At 40.9% G+C, this 24,726-nt stretch overlaps 1 protein-coding gene across 17 annotated transcripts in view; it reads right to left on the reverse strand.

The window, feature by feature from the left end:
• The window catches only part of DST (dystonin), a 503,266-nt gene that overhangs the window by 425,193 nt on the left and 53,347 nt on the right, over positions 1-24,726 (reverse strand). For all 17 annotated transcript variants that reach the window (XM_045057678.1, XM_019830761.3, XM_019830760.3 and 14 more), the window contains exon 3: positions 3,290-3,490. In XM_045057678.1, coding sequence (XP_044913613.1) covers positions 3,290-3,490 — 201 coding nt within the window. The remainder of the gene's footprint in view (positions 1-3,289; positions 3,491-24,726) is intronic.

Here is a 24,726-nt window from a genome sequence, read left to right on the forward strand (position 1 = left end):
TCTGCCCATGTCTCCCTTGCTCTCTCCTTGGGATGATGATCTCTGTACTTCGAATCATCCAAGCCCCTTTGCTTCTAGTTAGGGTAGGTCAATGGAAACCTATAACCTATATACACTTGCCCTGCTCCCTCCCTTCCTGACTCACTGAATTCTGGCTGTGGCTTCACTCCTCCATCCCAGTTCCTATGAAAGGTTCTTTCATGGCCCCAGCAATTCTTACCAGGATGCAGGAAGACCAGTGTCATCTGCCACCTCTTCAGGCTAGGAATACTAGGTGGGCAGACTCCACCGGAAGGTTAGTGACGCACTTAGCCCTGCCCACACCTCTGTAAACAGTCCCTTCATTAAATTCTCTTCAGTTAAATTATCTTACGTGTACCTGTTTCCTGCCAGGTACACAGAGAAGAACTTGAACCCATGTCCCTCTTACTACAGAGGCTGACTTTTTCTTTTAAGATTTTTATTTTTAAGTAATTTCTATACCCAATGTAAGGCTCAAACTCACAACCCCGAGATCAAGAGTCACATGCTCCACTGACTGAGCCAGCCAGGTGCCCCATGCCTGCTTTTTTCACTTAGATAATTGCTATGCAGGAGATCTGTACAAAATGCTGAGGATCAAAACAAAAGGTATCTCACTGTGATAGGAAGGACCGGAAAAGCCTTTTCTGAACAAGTTGCTTGATCATGGGTCAGTCTTAAGAGGTGAATTGTAATTCACCAGGCAAACAAAGAGGGAAGACAGGCATTCAAGGACAAAATGGATGTCAATTTCAAAGTCACAGAGCTGGGGCACCCAGGTGGCTCAGTCGGTTAAACATCTGACTTCGGCTCAGGTCAAGATCTTAGGGTTTGTGAGTTCAAGTCCCACATCAGGCTCCATGCTGAGAGCTCAGAGCCTAGAGTCTGCTTTGGATTCTATGTCTCCCTCTCTCTCTGCCCCTCCCCTGTTTGCACTCTGTCTCTCTGTCTCTCTGTCTCTCTCTCTGTGTCTCAAAAATAAATAAACATTTAAAAAAAAAAAGTCACAGAGGAATATGTCTTATTACCTAAGGCAGTTATGTACAGTGCTCATGAGAGAATAATGGTGGTTGAGGGTTTCAAAACTGTGATGATACTCACTTACCCAACCTGAACCTGAAATCTGAGGTTAGAAGCAACAAAGAATTCACTGTATTCTGGTCAAGAGAATCAATGTGCCTATTTCCTACCTTCAACAGATCCCCATCACAGAAGATAAACCCAACTGTTTAGCATAATATACAATCCCTTGATGATCTGGCCCTGCCTGACCCAACCAGTCTCATCCACCAGCACCACCTCCAGCTGTTCCCTGAGCATCCCACACCTTGTCACACCTCTGTGCTTTTGTACATGTGCTTCTCATCAGAGATACAAACTCCTCTGTCAGGATTCATCTCAGGTGTCTGCTTCTCTGTAAATATTGCTGGCCCTCCAAGATGCTCAACATGCTTCCATGGTACCTTGTCCTTAACTCCACAATAGCATTTTCGTAACACAGACACACATCATATTTACTTGCTTGCATGCTGGCCATGGACTCAGCTGTGCGTTCCTAGAGGCCATGTACTATAGCAAGGTGGCAGACTGCAGAGGTAAGTGCTTGGGTTCTAGAAGTGGGCTGCCTAGATCCAAATCCTAGACTCTGGTGCAAACAGCTAGGTAAATGTAGGCATGTTATTTATCGTCTTTGAGCCACAGTTTCATTGCCCATAATATGCAAATAATAACAACATCTACTTGATAGGGCTGTCAAGTGAGTCCTATTATACAGTAAGCCCTCAATAACTGTTAGTTATTCAGGGCACCCAGGTGGCTCAGTCGGTCAAGCATCCTACTTAGGCTCAGGTCATGTACTTGTGGTTCATGAGTTTGAGCCCTGCAATGCACCGGGCTCTGTGCTGTCAGCGTGGGGCCCGTTTCAGATCCTGTCTCCTTCTCTTGCCCCTCCCCTGCTCACGCACTCTCTCTCTCTCTCTCTCTCTCTCTCTCTCTCTTTCAGAAATAAATAAACATTAAAAAAAATAACTGTTGGTTATTCAAACAACTATTTATTTGAATAAGTAAATAACTGTGCATCCCTTATTTCCAAATAAACAAGCTTATATTTGTTGAGAGTGAATAAATTTTCCTACCACTTCATATTAGATACCACATATATACCTACTAGCTTGTTTCACTAAATCATGAAAAGAAGACTCTCATTTCTAAATATGTGCTTATTTTACAATTGTTTAAAGACAAACAGGACCTCTTCTGTAAAGGAACTTAGCTTCTTGCCATCATTGTTGGCCTGCTCACTGAGTCAGACATTCTCCCGGCCTTCTAGCAATCTCCGCATGTGCCCGCGATGCAGTTACCTCCACAGAAGGGCAGTTCCACTTTAATAATGTACAAAAACTTATTAACAAGTCAAATCTTGATGGTTCCCCTAGGTTGGCATAAAGAATGACAAAAATAGGCTCCCCCTAACATAAAAGCAAACCACAGGGAAACTTCTTCTAAATGCTAAAGCAATGTAAAACTATTGCAGTTATGAAATATTTTTTACAAAGTTTTCATGTGGCATTTCTAAGCCCCAAATCCTTGACTGCCACAGCCTTGGTCAAAAGTCCACGTGTGAGAACCTGAACCAAGAAAAAATATCAGCGCACATAGAACAATGGGGTCGACAGGTGGAGACCGACTCCCAGGTGAGGGCTTTTCCCAGATAAGGTAGCACCGCAGCCAACAGAGATGCAGAGCACTTAGTTAGAAGAGGACAACGCTGCCTGCTGCCGTGGACCCAAACGAAGGCCAAACCAGAGAAGGCTAGCACCCTTACCATCACCCTGGCTGGCTGCAGAGAGCAGCACAGGCCTGAGTGGCCCAAGAGCCTCCTCCTGGAGAAGAGCTCCACCGTTCCCTGCACTGCTTCTCCTTTACTGATACTAGGTTGGCTGCTGCCCCTCTTCACCAACCCCGACCCTGTCATTATTGCCCCTCAGCCTGTTGACTCTGTGGTGCCTGCTCTAAATCTAGACCCTGGCTCTAATGGGGCTCAATATCCACCAGTTTTTAAATCACTCCATCTGCAGTGATCAACTCTGGCCTCTTCGACAACTCTCCGGCCCAGTGCTTTCTGTGAAATCACACTCCCTGGAATTCGTATGGGTTCATAGCACTTGCTGAGGATGACAAGACAGTACTCTGATTAGTTAATCTGGCAATTTTCTCAAAGAACAACCACACCATGTATTTAATAATCTTGTAAAAGTTCTCTACTTACAGGCCTTCGGGTTGAAGCACCTTGAACGGAGTGATAGAATTCTGGCTGGACTCGGCTATTTTTCTTGATTCTTCGTTTCCTCACTGAAATTTCTTGCTCACTCTGATGGTGAACTTCCACCACAGGTTTGGCCTCTTCCAGGCGAGCAGCTGCGGCCGCAGCAGCGCGTCTTCTAAGATGCCGAGGGCTTGCTCTGAATCCCTGTGGCAGAAAACAAACCCAAACAAATCCAGATTTGTATTGAGTTAGTTTGGTGATCCTCTGGGGCTAGTTACACAAAGGGCTCCAAAAGTCACCAAGCTCAAGGAGGTCATTTACATTCCCAAAGGGAGTATATATGTAGAAGGAGGCTCAACCTGCAACGTTGTGTATTCTGTCAAGCACCTCAGGGTCTCAGGGCCCAGAGTTACTCTATGTTAAGAAAGGCTTTTAGGGGCAAGTGGGTGGCTCAGTCAGTTAAGCATCTGACTCCTGATTTCATTTCAGGTCATGATCTCACGGTTCATGGGATCAAGCCCCGCATTGGGCTCCACGCTGATGGTGAGGAGTGTGCTTGGGATTCTCTCCCTCCCTCTCTCTGCCCCTACCCCCTCTCTCAAGATAAACAAATAAACATTTAAAAAAAAGAAATGCTTTTAATTAAGTTTAAAAAAAACTAGCAAGTGAGCACATTGATTTACTTTTGTGTATATAAGTCAGACTGCATGTGAAGAAGGATATTTCTTTCCACTCAGGCATGAAGCATGGCATACGAGCAACACTGAATACTGTTACATGGCCAAGTGTTACTCTATATTTCTGAGAGCAGACTCTGAAGGTAAGAAAGCAGGAATATAAAACATCATTATAAAACACCATAAAGATTTAAAACTAAATGGAGGCGAGGTTTTGCAAGATGGCGGCTTAGGAGGACGCTGGGCTCACCGCGCGTCCTGCTGATCACTTAGATTCCACCTACACCTGCCTAAATAACCCAGAAAACCGCCAGAGGATTAGCAGAACGGAGTCGCTGGAGCCAAACACAGACGAGAGGCCCACGGAAGAGGGTAGGAAGGGCGGTGAGGCGGTGCGCGCTCCACGGACTGGCGGGAGGGAGCCGGGGCGGAGGGGCAGCTCCCCGGCCAAGCAGAGCCCCCGAGTCTGGCTTGCAAAAGCGGAGGGGCCTGACGGACTGTGTTCCCACAGCAAGCGCGACTTAGCGTCTGGGAGGTCGTAAGTTAACAGCTCTGCTCGGAAAGCGGGAAGGCTGGAGGACAAAGGGAGGGAGAGCTGCTGAGCCCCCTGACGACAGAGCTCAGCTTGGTGGGGAACAAAGGCGCTCGCCAGTGCCATCTCCCTGGCCCATCCCCCAGCCAAAATCCCAAAGAGAACCAGTTCCTGCCAGGGAACTTGCTCACTAGGAGCAAACACCCAACACTGTGCTTCTGCAGAGCCAAACCTCCGGCAGCGGATCTGACTCCCTCCCGCTGCCACAGGGCCCCTCCTGAAGTGGATCACCTAAGGAGAAGCGATGTAAGCCTGCCCCTCCTGCCCCTGTGCACCTTGCCTACCCACCCCAGCTAATACGCCAGATCCCCAGCATCACAAGCCTGGCAGTGTGCAAGTAGCCCAGACGGGCCACACCACCCCACAGTGAATCCCGCCCCTAGGAGAGGGGAAGAGAAGGCACACACCAGTCTGACTGTGGCCCCAGCGGTGGGCTGGGGGCAGACATCAGGTCTGACTGCGGCCCCGCCCACCGACTCCAGTTATACACCACAGCACAGGGGAAGTGCCCTGCAGGTCCTCACCACGCCAGGGACTATCCAAAATGACCAAGCGGAAGAATTCCCCTCAGAAGAATCTCCAGGAAATAACAACAGCTAATGAGCTGATCAAAAAGGATTTAAATAATATAGCAGAAAGCGAATTTAGAATAATAGCCATAAAATTAATCGCTGGGCTTGAAAACAGTATACAGGACAGCAGAGAATCTCTTGCTACAGAGATCAAGGGACTAAGGAACAGTCACGAGGAGCTGAAAAACGCTTTAAACGAAATGCATAACAAAATGGAAACCACCACAGCTCGGCTTGAAGAGGCAGAGGAGAGAATAGGTGAACTAGAAGATAAAGTTATGGAAAAAGAAGAAGCTGAGAAAAAGAGAGATAAAAAAATCCAGGAGTATGAGGGGAAAATTAGAGAACTAAGTGATACACTAAAAAGAAATAATATACGCATAATGGGTATCCCAGAGGAGGAAGAGAGAGGGAAAGGTGCTGAAGGGGTACTTGAAGAAATTATAGCTGAGAACTTCCCTGAACTGGGGAAGGAAAAAGGCATTGAAATCCAAGAGGCACAGAGAACTCCCTTCAGACGTAACTTGAATCGATCTTCTGCACGACATATCATAGTGAAACTGGCAAAATACAAGGATAAAGAAAAAATTCTGAAAGCAGCAAGGGGTAAATGTGCCCTCACATATAAAGGGAGACCTATAAGACTCGTGACTGATCACTCTTTTGAAACTTGGCAGGACAGAAAGAATTGGCACGAGATTTTCAGGGTGCTAGACAGAAAAAATATGCAGCCGAGAATCCTTTATCCAGCAAGTCTGTCACTTAGAATAGAAGGAGAGATAAAGGTCTTCCCAAACAAACAAAAACTGAAGGAATTTGTCACCACTAAACCAGCCCTACAAGAGATCCTAAGGGGGACCCTGTGAGACAAAGTCCCAGAGACATCACTACAAGCATAAAACATACAGACATCACAATGACTCTAAACCCGTATCTTTCTATAATAACACTGAATGTAAATGGATTAAATGCGCCAACCAAAAGACATAGGGTATCAGAATGGATAAAAAAAACAAGACCCATCTATTTGCTGTCTACAAGAGACTCATTTTAGACCTGAGGACACCTTTAGATTGAGAGTGAGGGGATGGAGAACTATTTATCATGCGACTGGAAGCCAAAAGAAAGCTGGAGTAGCCATACTTATATCAGACAAACTAGACTTTAAATTAAAGGCTGTAACAAGAGATGAAGAAGGACATTATATAATAGTTACAGGGTCTATCCATCAGGAAGAGCTAACAATTATAAATGTCTATGCGCCAAATACCGGAGCCCCCAAATATATAAAACAATTACTCATAAACATAAGCAACCTTATTGATAAGAATGTGGTAATTGCAGGGGACTTTAACACCCCACTTACAGAAATGGATACATCATCTAGACACACGGTCAATAAAGAAACAAGGGCCCTGAATGAGACATTGGATCAGATGGACTTGACAGATATATTTAGAACTCTACATCCCAAAGCAACAGAATATTCTTTCTTCTTGAGTGCACATGGAACATTCTCCAAGATAGATCATATACTGGGTCACAAAACAGCCCTTCATAAGTTTACAAGAATTGAAATTATACCATGCATACTTTCAGACCACAATGCTATGAAGCTTGAAATCAACCACAGAAAAAAGTCTGGAAAACCTCCAAAAGCATGGAGGTTAAAGAACATCCTACTAACGAATGAGTGGGTCAACCAGGCAATTAGAGAAGAAATTAAAAAATATATGGAAACAAACGAAAATGAAAATACAACAATCCAGATGCTTTGGGACGCAGCGAAGGCAGTCCTGAGAGGAAAATACATTGCAATCCAGGCCTATCTCAAGAAACAAGAAAAATCCCAAATAGAAAATCTAACAGCACACCTAAAGGAACTAGAAGCAGAACAGCAAAGGCAGCCTAAACCCAGCAGAAGAAGAGAAATAATAAAGATCAGAGCAGAAATAAACAATATAGAATCTAAAAAAACTGTAGAGCAGATCAATGAAACCAAGAGTTGGTTTTTTGAAAAAATAAACAAAATTGACAAACCTCTAGCCAGGCTTCTCAAAAAGAAAAGGGAGATGACCCAAATAGATAAAATCATGAATGAAAATGGAATTATTACAACCAATCCCTCAGAGATACAAACAATTATCAGGGAATACTATGAAAAATTATATGCCAACAAATTGGACAACCTGGAAGAAATGGACAAATTCCTGAACACCCACACTCTTCCAAAACTCAATCAGGAGGAAATAGAAAGCTTGAACAGACCCATAACCAGCGAAGAAATTGAATCGGTTATCAAAAATCTCCCAACAAATAAGAGTCCAGGACCAGATGGCTTCCCAGGGGAGTTCTACCAGACGTTTAAAGCAGAGATAATACCTATCCTTCTCAAGCTATTCCAAGAAATAGAAAGGGAAGGAAAACTTCCAGACTCATTCTATGAAGCCAGTATTACTTTGATTCCTAAACCAGACAGAGACCCAGTAAAAAAAGAGAACTACAGGCCAATATCCCTGATGAATATGGATGCAAAAATTCTCAATAAGATACTAGCAAATCGAATTCAACGGCATATAAAAAGAATTATTCACCATGATCAAATGGGATTCATTCCTGGGATGCAGGGCTGGTTCAACATTCGCAAATCAATCAACGTGATACATCACATTAACATAAAAAAAGAGAAGAACCATATGATCCTGTCAATCGATGCAGAAAAGGCCTTTGACAAAATCCAGCACCCTTTCTTAATAAAAACCCTTGAGAAAGTCGGGATAGAAGGAACATACTTAAAGATCATAAAAGCCATTTATGAAAAGCCCACAGCTAACATCATCCTCAACGGGGAAAAACTGAGAGCTTTTTCCCTGAGATCAGGAACACGACAAGGATGCCCACTCTCACCGCTGCTGTTTAACATAGTGCTGGAAGTTCTAGCATCAGCAATCAGACAACAAAAGGAAATCAAAGGCATCAAAATTGGCAAAGACGAAGTCAAGCTTTCGCTTTTTGCAGATGACATGATATTATACATGGAAAATCCGATAGACTCCACCAAAAGTCTGCTAGAACTGATACAGGAATTCAGCAAAGTGGCAGGATACAAAATCAATGTACAGAAATCAGTTGCATTCTTATACACTAACAATGAAGCAACAGAAAGACAAATAAAGAAACTGATCCCATTCACAATTGCACCAAGAAGCATAAAATACCTAGGAATAAATCTAACCAAAGATGTAAAGGATCTGTATGCTGAAAACTATAGAAAGCTTATGAAGGAAATTGAAGAAGATTTAAAGAAATGGAAAGACATTCCCTGCTCATGGATTGGAAAAATAAATATTGTCAAAATGTCAATACTACCCAAAGCTATCTACACATTCAATGCAATCCCAATCAAAATTGCACCAGCATTCTTCTCGAAACTAGAACAAGCCATCCTAAAATTCATATGGAACCACAAAAGGCCCCGAATAGCCAAAGGAATTTTGAAGAAGACCAAAGCAGGAGGCATCACAATCCCAGACTTTAGCCTCTACTACAAAGCTGTCATCATCAAGACAGCATGGTATTGGCACAAAAACAGACACATAGACCAATGGAATAGAATAGAAACCCCAGAACTAGACCCACACACGTATGGCCAACTCATCTTTGACAAAGCAGGAAAGAACATCCAATGGAAAAAAGACAGCCTCTTTAACAAATGGTGCTGGGAGTACTGGACAGCAATATGCAGAAGGTTGAAACTAGACCACTTTCTCACACCATTCACAAAAATAAACTCAAAATGGATAAAGGACCTAAATGTGAGACAGGAAACCATCAAAACCTTAGAGGAGAAAGCAGGAAAAGACATCTCTGACCTCAGCTGTAGCAATCTCTTACTCAACACATCCCCAAAGGCAAGGGAATTAAAAGCAAAAGTGAATTACTGGGACCTTGTGAAGATAAAAAGCTTCTGCACAGCAAAGGAAACAACCAACAAAACTAAAAGGCAACCAACAGATTGGGAAAAGATATTCGCAAATGACATATCGGACAAAGGGCTAGTATCCAAAATCTATAAAGAGCTCACCAAACTCCACACCCGAAAAACAAATAACCCAGTGAAGAAATGGGCAGAAAACATGAATAGACACTTCTCTAAAGAAGACATCCGGATGGCCAACAGGCACATGAGAAGATGTTCAGCGTCGCTCCTTATCAGGGAAATACAAATCAAAACCACACTCAGGTATCACCTCACGCCAGTCAGAGTGGCCAAAATGAACAAATCAGGAGACTATAGATGCTGGAGAGGATGTGGAGAAACGGGAACCCTCTTGCACTGTTGGTGGGAATGCAAATTGGTGCAGCCGCTCTGGAAAGCAGTGTGGAGGTTCCTCAGAAAATTAAAAATAGACCTACCCTATGACCCAGCAATAGCACTGCTAGGAATTTATCCAAGGGATACAGGAGTACTGATGCATAGGGCCACTTGTACCCCAATGTTCATAGCAGCACTCTCAACAATAGCCAAATTATGGAAAGAGCCTAAATGTCCATCAACTGATGAATGGATAAAGAAATTGTGGTTTATATACACAATGGAATATTACGTGGCAATGAGAAAAAATGAAATATGGCCTTTTGTAGCAACGTGGATGGAACTGGAGAGTGTGATGCTAAGTGCAATAAGCCATACAGAGAAAGACAGATACCATATGGTTTCACTCTTATGTGGATCCTGAGAAACTTAACAGGAACCCATGGGGGAGGGGAAGGAAAAAAAAAAAAAAAAGGTTAGAGTGGGAGAGAGCCAAAGCATAAGAGACTGTTAAAAACTGAGAACAAACTGAGGGTTGATGGGGGGTGGGAGGGAGGAGAGGGTGGGTGATGGGTATTGAGGAGGGCACCTTTTGGGATGAGCACTGGTGTTGTATGGAAACCAATTTGTCAATAAATTTCATATAAAAAAAATAAAAATAAAAATAAATGGAGGCAATGCAGTAAAGCAAAGAGTACAAGTTTAGCTAAACCATATTATGCATCTGGGAATATAGAACGTTGGAAAATACCAAAGAATTAGATAAAATAGTCTCTGTCCTCATGTAGCTTACAATTTACTGAAGAACAGAAGTGCGTGTATACATTGGCATGTATAATTAAGAGTTAAAGTGGGCAACTGAGGACACTCAGTGCTAGCAGATCTCAGAGGAGGAATCAATGAATGAAGCTGAAGATAGTCTATATTTGGCTTAGTTATGTGGGTGGCATCTGAAGAATGAATAGAATTTACATTCCAGGCAAGGAAAACAACATAAGGAATGAATGAATAAGTAAAATGATGGATGGATGGATAGATAACATATTTATGCAGCAACAGGAAACACTATTTCATGATGTACCAGGAGGACCATATAAGTAAGCTATGCACAAAGTAAGGTGGGAGACCAGAGTGTAGGGGGTGCTAAATGCTTCAAGGAGGGTTGTAGGTCTTCTGATTTTTAAAAGATTTATAAAAACTACTTAAAGACTGCAGTAAAAGCATAAAATATGGGGCGCCTGGGTGGCGCAGTCGGTTAAGCGTCCGACTTCAGCCAGGTCACGATCTCGCGGTCCGTGAGTTCGAGCCCTGCGTCGGGCTCTGGGCTGATGGCTCAGAGCCTGGAGCCTGTTTCCGATTCTGTGTCTCCCTCTCTCTCTGCCCCTCCCCCGTTCATGCTCTGTCTCTCTCTGTCCCCCCAAAAAATAAACAAACGTTGAAAAAAATTAAAAAAAAAAGCATAAAAGATGGAGGGTAAGAATTTCAGGAGAAGAAGCAGTATGAAAGATTAATTGTGGGGGATTCCTGGTGAGAGACATGTGAGAAGATCTGAGGTCTGATTATGGAGACCCCGAATACCAAACTGAAGGACATGAACAAGGAGAAAAAAGACAAAAGTAGGGTGTGACCCAGAGAGTCAAAAGAAGCACTGAGGTCATCAAAAATCAATAAGGAGAAGATGCAAATGGAGTTGGCAAAACACATTAGCCTGTTCCCATCCCTTCTCTGTGTGCAAGCTCAGCTGGGTCCTCTTGTGTCCAAAATAGTCCCAGAAGATCGCTACAGTTCCCACATAATCCAAGAGATACTACAGCAGCTAGGAGAGAGGAGGATTACAAAGAGGGAGCTGGGCCAATCACTAAAATGCCTTCTAGATCAGAATTAGGAGCAAACAGAACCAACAATCACGCAGGCTACCTTTTAAATATGCAAGTTCATAGGCATCTTCCCCCCAACCCCCACCCCCGCACACACAGGAACACACGCACATGCTCCCTCTCCTCTCTCCTTTCTTCTTTCTGAATTAGACTCTGTAGGGATGAGGCCAAGAGCATCAGTTTTTGGTTTGGGTTTTTTTTTTTTTTTGGTCATTCTCCTTCTCTTTTATTTTTATTTTTATTGACGTATAGCTGACACACAACCTTACATTAGTTTCAAGTGCACAAAGAATTTCTGTTTTTAACAAGCTCCTCGGTAATTTTTCTGTGCTTTGAAGATTGAGAACCTCTAGGAGTCAGAGCTTAGTCTCACCACAAGGTGGCACTAACCTCCAGATCCGCTGCATTCTTTCTGGTTCAGAAATGAGTGCACTGGTAGAATTAACAAAGTACTTGCTAATACACTAACTTCTGTCATAGAGGGTGAGTATATTTCTTTGGTAAGAATGTAGATCCTCCTTCTCTTATGTTTCTATGAGTAATAAGCAACCAAATTTTGTTTAACCTGTATTATTACCAATACTTCTTGCTGGCCTACAAATTCTAAAAACACTTGGGAAAAAAGCACCATTAAACTCCCTTAATGAGATGCCCTCAAAAAAAGTTTAAGAAAAAACATGTAGGTGCAGGGGTGCCTGGGTGGCTCCATTGGTTAAACATCAGATTCTTGATTTGGGCTCAGGTCATGATCTCATGATTTCGTGAGTTCAAGTCCCACCTCAGGCTCTTCACTGACCATACAGAGCCTACTTGGGATTATCTCTCTCTCTCCCCCTCTCTCTTTGCCCCTCCCCCACTCACACTTTCTCTGTCTCTCCCAAAATAAATAAGTAAACTTTAATTAAAAAAAAAAAAACCAACATGTTGGACGTTGGTGCAGTCATTCCAGACAGCAATAATCCAATAAACCTGCATCCCTGTATCTACTCTAGAGAAATTCTAACAAGTATGAGGGTATTTAAGGTATCATATTATTTGTGATAATAAAAATTTTAAAAAAAGTTTAAAGCATCCTTCCTTAATCATAATTTTCTTTACACCTTCACATTATTTCAAAGATCTGAGCACCACCATGTGATTTCTATTATAGCCAAATACACTTGCACTATTTTTAAATAACTCTTTATAAGCACTACAGTATACAGTACACAGACACCAGCCAGACTCTCTGTGTTCAAATACTGTCTCTGTCACTTCCTAGTTGTGTGATTTTCTAGAGTTACTTAGCCATTTCTTCATCTGTAAAATAGTAATGAAAACTAGAATTTATTTCATAGGGCTGTTGAGAAGAACAAATGAATTAACATATGTGCTTAGAAGAGCATCTGGCAGTCAGAGTGGCCAAAATGAACAAACCAGGAGACTATAGATGCTGGAGAGGATGTGGAGAAATGGGAACCCTCTTGCACTGTTGGTGGGAATGCAAACTGGTGCAGCCGCTCTGGAAAACAGTGTGGAGGTTCCTCTAAAAATTAAAAATAGACCTACCCTATGACCCAGCAGTAGTACTGCTAGGAATTTACCCAAGGGATACAGCAGTACTGATGCATAGGGGCACTTGTACCGCAATGTTTACAGCAGCACTCTCAACAATAGCCAAATTGTGGAAACAGCCTAAATGTCCATCCACTGATGAATGGATAAAGAAATTGTGGTTTATATACACAATGGAGTACTACGTGGCAATGAGAAAGAATGAAATATGGCCCTTTGTAGCAACGTGGATGGAACTGGAGAGTGTGATGCTAAGTGCAATAAGCCATACAGAGAAAGACAGATACCATATGTTTTCACTCTTATGTGGATCCTGAGAAACTTAACAGAAACCCATGGGGGAGGGGAAGAAAAAAAAAAAAAAGGTTAGAGTGGGAGAGAGCCAAAGCATAAGAGACTGTTAAAAACTGAGAACAAACTGAGGGTTGATGGGGGGTGGAAGGGAGGGGAGAGTGGGTGATGGGTATTGAGGAGGGCACCTTTTGGGATGAGCACTTGGTGTTGTATGGAAACCAATTTGACAATAAATTTCATATATTTAAAAAAAAGAGCATCTGGCATATAGTAATACGTAAGTGTTGCTATGATTATTATGTATTTCACTTGCGTGAATAAAAGATATTCTTGAAAACAAAAGTATGTTATTAATCAGATGTAAACAAGAAAATAAATCACACCACAGGTGTGCACTACTGACTGCCACACATGAGGCACGGCTGAGAGACCAATCACCCTTAATCATTAGGGGAGAGTTCTTTTCTCCAGAGAATTCAGAGCACTTACTCCCTAGTGAGTCAAACTATCTGGGTTTGAATATAAGCTGTGTCATTGAGTAGGTATGCAAATTACTTCTCTGTGTCTCCATTTCTTCATCTGTCAAATACATATAATAATAGCTCTCTCATGGAGTTTGATGGTGCTTAAATGAGATAATCTATATTAGGTACTCACAACAGTACAAATAATACAGTAAGTCAAAAAATTATCATCATTATTATTACTATATCCTTTCCTAGACATTGCAGCAGCAATTCACACATAATTAGGTCACAGTTATGACTACAAACATATAAACAACATGGAGTCATCACTGGGCAATCACCCTAATGGTTTTCCTGGAATTATAGGATTGTACGTTTATTAGATTTGCTTGTCCTAAATACTCTGAAAAATACTATTTTATTAATAAAATAAAAAATGTTTTAAAACAGCAGGTTTTTTACAGATGTTAACAGGACTTGATGGTGTCAGTATAAAGTCCATTTTTGTCTACTCACTTGATCTTGCCTGGATACACTTTAACCAGTAGGTGATAAACACTTGGAAGTCTCTCAGCAGTGAATGTCTGCCATTTTTAGACCACCCCAATTTATCAGCACCTTTTGGGTAACAACTTCTCAAGAGATGCAGTCTTGATACAGAATGCTCCACAGCCCACTCTAGATTTTGCCTCTTAATGACCTATACGGTTAATAGGTAGACACATGGCCAAGGCTCAACCAAGTAAAGTTTCTCTGCTTGGACAATGAATATTAAATTGAGGGATGTAAAGCCTGAAAAAAAAAATCAGTAGGAATTCATCAGTCTAGTGACTATGCCAAAGACCTTCTGAAGCTGCCTGGTTTAATCTGTTCCAATCATTCAGTCTTGCCTGTGAGTTTAATCATGTATTTATAATAAATTCTCTTTTGGTTTACATCAGATTCTGTTGCCTGCAAACAAAAAACCCCAGTGTATACTCTTCTGTTATGCTTTTAGATGGTTAGCTCTTTCCCTTGAAGGCTGAGTATTCTAACTAACCCAGTTTAGTTGTGTAGACTGGCATAAAAAAGGAGGACACATTAACAGTAATAATTTACTAACACCACTTAGGTGATAAGCCTATTATATGCCTTTCTTAAGCAAGCAAACTGAGGCTTATCAGGGCTAAGTAATCTACATAAGGCAAAAACTTGCAATTTCTTAGAAAAGCCCAGATCATAATTCAGGTCTATCCAATTCCAACTCAACACCAGTGCCCTTAACATTCTGCTACGAAGCACAGATTATATATAGGGTAGTAATGCATTCAGAGATAGTGTTCTACATATATTCCCAGGACTAAGCACCAAGGAAGTGCTCAGAAATATATGCAGGTTGATTAAAACAAAAAAAAAGGTCTGTAAACAATTTAGATAAGTGAAGAAGAAATTGAAAAAGTTAACATTTTCAGGTGAGAATTATTGTTGGATAAGATCAAACTACCATCTAGTTTACTGATGAAGCAACTGAACAAATGGAAACTTAACACATTGAATCACTGAGCATTTAAATAGAATTGTTTTCGGGGCACCTGGGTGGCACAGTCAGTTGGGCACCCGACTTTGGCTCAGGTTGTGATCTCATGGTTTGTGAGTTCAAGCCCCACATCGGGCTCTCTCTGATGACAGCACGGACCCTGGAGCCTGCTTCGGATTCTATGTCTCCCTGTCTCTGCCCCTCCCGCACCTGTGCTCTCTCTCTCTCTCTCCCTCTCTCCCTCTCTTCTCTCTCTCTCTCCCTCTCTTCTCTCTCTCTCTCTCTCAAAAATAAAATAAACATTAAAAATTTTTAAATAGAATTTCTTTTAAGGGGCGGGAGGTAAGAAGCTTGCCCCCTCCCTCGAACACAGATAGATAAATATCAAATCATTCTTAACAGCCAAGAAATCTATTGGTGGTCTTAGAGAACAAAACTGCGTATCTACAAACCAGAAGAAAGACCCATGGAAGACAGAAACTGCACAGAGTTTGTGGGAGAAAAGAGCAGCCAGAGGAGGGAGCCCTGACCATGGTGGGGACAGTGACAGGGAACAAAGAGAGAAAAAGCATGGAGGTGGTGGGAAGAGCAAAACACACTCAGGGGAGGTACTGCACGAGAAAACTATTCCCCAAAACCTTTGACAAGGAAAAAAGGAGAGGGTTACAATATCACCAGTTTTCTATAAACAGCGGAGTGCAGATTCCAACACTTGGGAGGTCTGTGACATTGCCTGTTTCACCCCCAGGGGAGCTGAGCAGTGTTCTGTATCCCCAGAGTCACACAGGGAGAAGCGGTTGCCCTGCTTTGAGTACATTTGGTAGAGGTGATACAGCCTCTCCACCGGCAAAGGACCCTGCAGCCGACATCCAACTGTCCCATTCACCAGTACAGGTACAAACACACCAGCTGAGGGCAGCAATCCCTAGTGCCAGCTGTGTGGTGCAATTTATCATAAAATCCAAACCACTGCATGGTCGCGCAGCCGTCTTCTGCAACAAGCCAACACCCAACACAATGCAGAGACCCTCCCCCAGAAGATCAGTGTGGGTCCATGCCATGGGGGTCTCTAAAGTGTGGGGTTTTGACACACAGCTGTGCCTGAGTTAAAACACAGGAGTCCTGCACCATCTGGCAAGTGGAAAGCTCGGACACAGGATGAAGGCAGGGATCTGACTGAAACCAGAAACAGAGGTGAAGTCACTGTTTTCCCAGCTCTGAGGGCTTACCTAACAGGGGTGGCCACCCATTTCCCACTCCCAAGACCAGAGAACTGGGTGAAGCCGTTTTCTCTCCTACCCCCTAGCTTGATGCACCTCAGTGGGCTAAACAGCGTCACCTAGTGGAGAAGGGAGCTGCTACACCAAGCCCCACCCCCTTGCACCCTCCAAAAGAGCGAGTGCACATAATAATCAGAGCAGCAGACCCCTCTCTCTGAAGACCAGCACAAACCCCTCACGCATACCAAGTGTATTGATGATAGAGTGCTGCAAAGCTTCAGTTCTAGGGGAAATAGGATCTAGCATCCTTTGGGTTTTTTGTTTGTTTCTTTTTGAGTTTTTTTGTTTTTATCTTTATTTTTGTTTGTTTGCTTGTTTGATACAGAAAGAGCAATTTTTTTAATTTTTTAATTTTCTTTTTATTTTATTTTATTTTCTTTCTTTATTTCTACCTCTTTTCTGTCAAGCTTCTCATAACAAGCACCCCAAAACATATCTAGGATCTAACTTCTGATACATATTTCATTTTTAAAATTTTTTTCTTTGATTTTTAAATTTTTATTTGGTTTTATTCTATTTTTCTTATTCTTTCTCTCCAAAATAACAAGACAGAGGGATTCACCCCAAAAGAAAGAACAGGAAGAAATGACAGCCAGAAATTTAATCAGTGCAGATTTAAGTAAGCTGTCTGAACTAGAATTTAAAACAAAAATTGTAAGGATATTGACTGGGCTTGAAAAAAGCATAGAAGACACTAGAGAATCCTTTACTGCAGAGATAAATTAACTAATATCTAGTCAGGCCAAAATTAAAAATTATATAACTGAGGTGCAATCCCAAATGGAGGCCGTAAAAATGAGGGTGGATGATGCAGAGGAGCAAATCAGTGATATAGAAGATAAAATTATGGAAAATAATGAAGCTGAAATGAAGAGGAAACAAAGGTTACGAAGGAACCAAAGGCAGACTTAGAGAACTCAGTGATATACTAAAACATAGTAACATTCGTATTATAGGAGTCCCAGAGGATTAAAAGAGAAAGGGGGGCAGAAGGTTTATTCAAACAAATTATAGCTGAAAACTTCCCAAATCTGGGGAAGGACACACACATAAAAATCCAAGAAGCACAGAGAACCCTCATTAAATTCAACAAAAGCAGATCATCATCAAGGCATATCATAGTCAAATTCACAAAATACGCTGACAAGGAAAGAATCCTGAGAGCAGCAAGGGAAAAAAGTCCTTAACCTACAAGGAAAAGACATATCAGATTCACAGCAGATCTGTCACAGAAACATGGCAAGCCAGAAAGGAGTGGTAGGAAATATTCTATGTGCTGAATGGAAAAATATGCAGCCAAGAATTATTTACCCAGGGAGGCTATCATTCAGAATAGAAGGAGAGATAAAGACTTTCCCAGACAAATAAAAACTAAAGGAGTTTGTGACCACTACAACAGCCCTGCAAGAAATTTTAAGGGGGACTCTTTATGAAGGGAAGGAAAAAAAAAAAAAGACCAAAGCAACAAAGACTAGAAAAGACCAGAGAACAACACCAGAAACACAATTCTACAGGTAACACAATGGCACTAAATTCGTATCCATCAATAATCACTCTGAATGTATATGGACTAAATGCTCCAATCAAAAGATATAGGGTATCAGAATGGATAAAAAACCAAGATCCATTTATATGCTGCCCACAAGAGACTCATTTTAGCCTTAAATACACCTGAAGATTGAAAATAAGGGAATGGAGAACCATCGATCAATGCTAATGGATGTCAAAAGAAATCTGGAGTAGCCATACTTATACCAGAAAAACTAGATTTTAAACCAAAGACTGTAACAAGAGATGAAAAAGGGTACCATATCACAATAAAGAGGTCTATCCAAGAAGGTCTAACAATTGTAAATATATATGCCCCCAACTTGCCCCTAAATATGTAAAACAATAAATAACAAACATAAAGAAACTCATTGATAACAATACAATAATAGTAGGGTACTTTAACACCCCACTTACAGCAATGGGCAGATCATCTAATCAGAAAATCAACAAGGAAACAATGACTTTGAATGACACACTGGACCAGATGGACTTAACAGATGTATTCAGAACATTCCATCCTAAAGCAGCCGAATACACATTCTTTTCCAGTGCACATGGAACATTCTTCAGAAGAGGTCACATACTGGGTCACAAGTCAGCCCTCAACAAGTACAAAAAGACTGAGATCATACCATGCATATTTTCAGACCACAGTGCTATGAAACTTAAAGTCAACCACAAGAAAAAATTTGGAAAGACCACAAATACTTGAAGGTTAAAGAACATCCTACTAAAGAATGAATGGGTTAACCAGGAAGTTAAAGAACAAATTTAAAAAAAAATACATGGAAGCAAATGAAAATGAAAAAACAGTGAAAACCCTTTGGGATGCAGCAGAGGTAGCCCTAAGAGGGAAGTATATTGCAATTCAGGCCTACCTCAAGAAGTAAAAAAGGATCTAATTACACAACCTAACCTTATACCTAAAGGAGCTAGAAAAGAAACAGCAAAGAAAGCCTAAATCCGGCCAAAAAATAGAAATAATAAAGGCTGGAGCAGAAATAAATGATACAGAAACAAAGAAACAAAAAATCAGTAGAACAGATCAATGAAAACGAAGGGCTGGTTCAAAATGAATTTGGTTTATTCTTCTCAAACTGTTCCAAAAAATAGTAATCAAGGAAATGGTTATGAAGCCAGCATTACCTTGATTCCAAAATCAAGACCCCACTAAAAAGGAGAATCATAGGCCAATATCCCCAATGAACATAGATACAAAAAAACTCAATAAAATGCTAGCAAATAGAATTCAACAAGACATTAGAAGAATTATTCACCATGATCAAGTGAGACTTATTCCTGGGCTGCAGGGCTGGTTCAATATTCACTAATCAATCAACGTGATACACTGCATTAATAAAGAAAGGAAAAGAGCCACGTGATCTTGTCAATCAATAGATGCTGAAAAAGCATTTGACAAATTACACCATCCATTCTTAATAAAAACCTGTAACAAAGTGGGGATAAATGGAACATACCTCGACATCATAAAGGTCATATACGAAAGACCCACAACAAATAGCATCCTCAATGAGGAAAACCTGAGAGCCATTCCTCTGTGGTCAGAAACAAGACAAGGATGTACATTCTCACCATTACTATTTAACATACTACTGGAAGTCTTAGCCTCAGCAATCAGACAACAAAAGAAAATAAAAGGCATCCAAATCGGCAAGGAAGAAGTCAAACCCTCAGTGTTTGCAGATGACATGATACTCTATACAGAAAACCCAAAAGACTCCACCAAAAAATTGCTAGAACCGATACATGAATTCAACAAAGTCGCAGAATATAAAATCAATGCACAGAAATCTGTTGTATTTCTATACACTAACAATGAAGCAGCAGAAAAAGAAATCAAGGAATTGATCCTGTTTGCAACTGTACCAAAAACAATAAAATACCTAGATACCTAAACCTAATGATAGAGGTAAAAGATCTGTACTCTGAAAACTAGAGAACCCTTATGAAAGAAACTGAAGAGAACACAAGGAAATAGAAAAGCATTCCATGCTCATTGACTTGAAGAACAAACATTGTTAAAATGTCTATACTACCCAAAGCAATCTACACATTTAATGCAATCTCTATCAGAATACCACCAGCATTTTTCACAGAGCTAAACAAACAGTCATAAAATGTGTATGGAACCACAAAAGACCCTGAATAACCAAAACAATCCTGGAAAAGAAAAACAAAACTGGAGGCAACATGATCCCAGATTTCAAGCTATATTACAAAGCTATAGTCATCAAGACAGTAGGGTACTGGCACCAAAAAAAAAAAAAAAAAAAAAAAAAGACATAGATCAATGGAGCAGAATAGAAAACCCAGAAACAGTCCCACAACTATACAGTCAACTAATCTTCAAAAAAGCAGGAAAGAATATCCAATAGAAAAAAGCCTCTTCAACAAATGGTGTTGGAAAACTGGACAGCAACATGCCGAAGAATGAACCTGGACCACTTTCTTACACCATACACAAAAATAAGTTCACAATGAATCAAAGACCTAAATGTGAGTCAGGAAAACCATCAAAATCCTAGAGGAGAACAAAGGCAGCAACCTCTTTGACCTCAGCCTGAGCAACTTCTTACTATACACATCTCCAAAGGCAAGGGAAACAAAATCAAACAACTATTAGGACTATTAGGACTTCATCAAGATAAAAAGCAAAGGAAACAACCAATGAAACTTAAAAGGCAGACTACTGACTGGAGAAGATATTTGCAAACGACAAATCTGATACGGTGTTAGTATCCAAAATACTATAAGGAACTTATGAAACTTAACACCCAAAAAATAAATAACCCAGTTATGAAATGGGCAAAAGACATGAACAGACACTTTTCCAAAGATGACATCCAGATGGCAAACAGACACATGAAAAGATGCTCCACCTCACTCATCATCAAGGAAATGTAAATCAAAACTCAATGAGATACCACCTTACACCTGTCAGAATAGCTAAAATTAACACCACAAGAAACAACAGGTGTTGGTAATGATGTGGAGAAAGGGGAACTCTATTGCACTGTCGGTGGAAATGCAAAGCGGTGCAGCCACTATGGAGAACAGTATGGAGGTTCCCCAAAAAACTAAAAATAGAACTACCCTAGAATCCAGCAATTGCACTATTAGGTATTTGCCCAAAGGATACAAAAATACAGATTCAAAGGATTAATGCACCCCAATGTCTATAGCAGCATTATCAACAATAGTCAAAGTGTGGAGAGAGCCCTAATATCCATCGACTGATGAATGAATAAAGAAGATGTGGTACACATGTGGAATATTACTCAGCCATCAAAAATAATGAAATCTTGCCAGTCACAACAACGTGGATAGAGCTAAAAGGTAATATGTTAACCGAGGTGAGTCAGGCGAGAAAGACAAATACCATATGATTTCACTCATGTGGAATTTAAGAAACAAAACAGATGAGGGGCACATGAGTGGTTCAGTTGGTTGAGCGACCAACTTTGACTCAGATCATGATCTCAGTTCGTGAGTTCAAGCCCCACTTCAGGTTCACTGTTGTCAGCACAGAGCCCACTTTGGATCCTCTGTCCCCCTCTCTCTGCCCCTCCCCTGCTTGCACTCTCTCAAAAATAAACATTAAAAAAAAACAGAAGCAGAGGAAAGAGGAGAGAGGGAAACAAACCACAAAAGACTCTTAATGATAGAGAACAAACTGAGGGTTGATGTTAGGGAGTGGGTGGGGTATGGGTTAAAAATGAGAGATAGGTATTAAGGAGGGCACTAGTTGTGATGAGCACTGGGTGTTGTGTGTAAGTGATGAATCACTGAATTCTACTCCTAAACCGATATTGCACTATATGTTAGCTAAGTATACATGATACAAATTGACCATATACAAATATTATGATACTCAATAAGCTGATATTTTCATAAAGTATATTTTCATAAAGTGTATTTTCATAAAGTATATTTTCATAAAGTATATAGTAATTCCTCATAAAAACTCTTTGATTCTCTTCATCCAAGCTAGAAATAAAGTGTATAGCAGAAGTTCTTGGGTCCATGGATAAAATTCTAGGCAAATCAAGAGGACAACTTATTTACTTGGATGGGGAAAAATCATGTCTTTACTTTCCACTGACTGCTACTCGAAATTTGCCATATCACTCAATTGTGAATGTAGGCTATAAACCTGATACTATTAGCAGTATTGGTGACTTTTGCCACCAAAATGAATCAAATATATTTACATATTTAATTATAGTCACTGCAGGTATTTGAAATACCATTTATAATCATCATTACTTCAAAACCACAGTAGTCAACATATCCGCCACTAAAACTTATTATTTAATTCATTAATAAAGAAGTACATATACTGCTCTGTCCAAACTGTTAATAATTTATAATGATCTTTCTTATAATTGGATTCCTTTATAATTACACACACACACACACACACACACACACACACACACACACACACAATGTTATGCATTTAAAACATTCTGAAACTGAGTCCCTGGGCTTCACTAGACTGCCAAAGAGGTTTATGGCATAAAATGGGTCCAGAATAGAGAAAATCTCAGAAATGAGTTTATGACAAATACCGTTATATGTTAGTGCTCACCAAAACCCATGCTTACCTCTTTTTCCTGGGCATAAGCTAAGCTGGACATTTCCCAGCCTCCCTTGCACTTAAGTAGAACCAACAGGTAGAAATAAGTTCTAGCCAATGAAATATGAACATAAGTAATGTATGCTTTTTTAAATTTTTTTTTAACATTTATTTATTTTTGAGAGACAGAGAGAGACAGAGCATGAGCAGAAGAGGGGTAGACAGAGAGGGAGATATAGAATCCAAACTAGGCTCCAGGCTCTGAGCTGTCAGCACAGAGCCTGACGTGGGGCTCAAACCCTCAAACTGCGAGATCATGACCTGAGCTGAAGTCGGACGCATAACCAACTGAGCCACCCAAGCACCCTGTATGCTGTTGTTTTTAAGTAGACTTCACACCCAGAAAGGAGCTCAATGCAGGGCTTGAACTCACGACTCTGAGATAAAGACCTCAGATGAGATCAAGAGTTGAACACTTAACTGACTAAGCCATTCAAGCACCCCAATTTATGCCATTTCTGGAACTAGCCCATGAATACTTCCCACAGCCATTTCTCCATGCTCTCCTCTTTGGGCTGAGATGACCTTCACAGCAGATTTGAAAGTCACATATTGAAGACAGTAGTGACTTTACCATACCTGAATACCTGCGTGGAGGAAGCCACTTTGCCAAACTGTTTGCCCACTACACCCTTAAATGAATGACAAACATATTTCTACTCTGTTTGAGCTATTAAAGTGTATATTTGCTATGGAAGCTTGCATTACCCTAATTCAGTGGTTCTTAAACTTTATCAACAATCAGAACCACCAGGAACTGATTAAAACACCAAGTGCTGGTCCCCACCCCTGGATCTTCCAATTCAGTAAATCTGGGATGGTGGCTGAGAATTTGCATTTCTTTTTTTTTTTTTTAATGTTTGTTTATTTTTTAGAGAGAATGAGAGAGAGAGAGAGAGAGTAGGGAAGGGGCAGAGAAAGAGGAAAACACAGAATTTGAAGCAGGCTCCAGGCTCTGAGCTGTCAGCACACAGCCCGATGCAGGGCTCAAACCCACAAACCATGAGATCATGACCTGAGCCGAAGTCAGAAGTTTAACCAACTGAGCCACCCAGGTGCCCTGAGAATTTGCATGTCTAACACATCCTCAGGTAATGCTGATGCTGCCATCCCATGACTATACTCTGAGAATCCCTGCTCTAATACCAGCTCCTGCCCCTTGCTGTATCATCAGTGAGCGATGTTGGTCATGATAACACTGTTCCTTATTGTACTATGTGCAGTAGGACCTTCAAGATTAAAGCAACTTTGTCATTTGTGGTTTTAATAATCCTACATTAAAAGAATGACCATGGCTAACATTAACAATTCAGGCAACAACACATGTTGGTGAGGATGCAGAGAAAGAGGATCTCTTTTGCATTGCTGGTGGGAATGCAAACTGGTGCAGCCACTCTGGAAAACGGTCTGGAGCTTCCTCAAAAAATTAAAAATAGAACTACCCTACGACCCAGCAATTGCACTACTAAGTATTTATCCAAGGGATACAGGTATGCTATTTCAAAGGCGCATATGCAACCCAATGTTTATAGCAGCACTATCAACAATAGCCAAAGTATGGAAAGAGCCGAAATGTCCAGCGATGGATGAATGGATAAAGAAGATGTGGTATATATATATACAATGGAGTATTACTCAGCAATCAAAAAGAATGAAATCTTGCCACTTGCAGCTATGTGGATGGAACTAGAGGGTACTACGCTAAGCGAAATTAATCAGAGAAAGACAAATATCATATGACTTCACTCATATGAGGACTTTAAGACACAGAACAGATGAACACAAGGGAAAGGAAGTAAAAATAATATAAAAACAGGGAGGGGGACAAAACATAAAAGACTTAAATATGGAGAACAAACAGAGGGTTACTGGAGGGGTTGTGGGAGGGGGGATGGGCTAAATGGGTAAGGGGCACTAAGGAATCTACCTCTGACATCATTGTTGAACTATATGCTAACTAACTTGGATGTTAATTTAAAAATAATAAAAGAAAAGAAAAGAAAAAGAAAAAATAGTGAACACTCAAAAAAAAAAAATGGCCATGGAAGCCACTCTATCAGCTGGGTAAGAAATAATATATCTAGA

The sequence above is a fragment of the Felis catus genome, chromosome B2 (assembly GCF_018350175.1).
Source record: "Felis catus isolate Fca126 chromosome B2, F.catus_Fca126_mat1.0, whole genome shotgun sequence".
NCBI classification, from domain to species: domain Eukaryota; kingdom Metazoa; phylum Chordata; class Mammalia; order Carnivora; family Felidae; genus Felis; species Felis catus.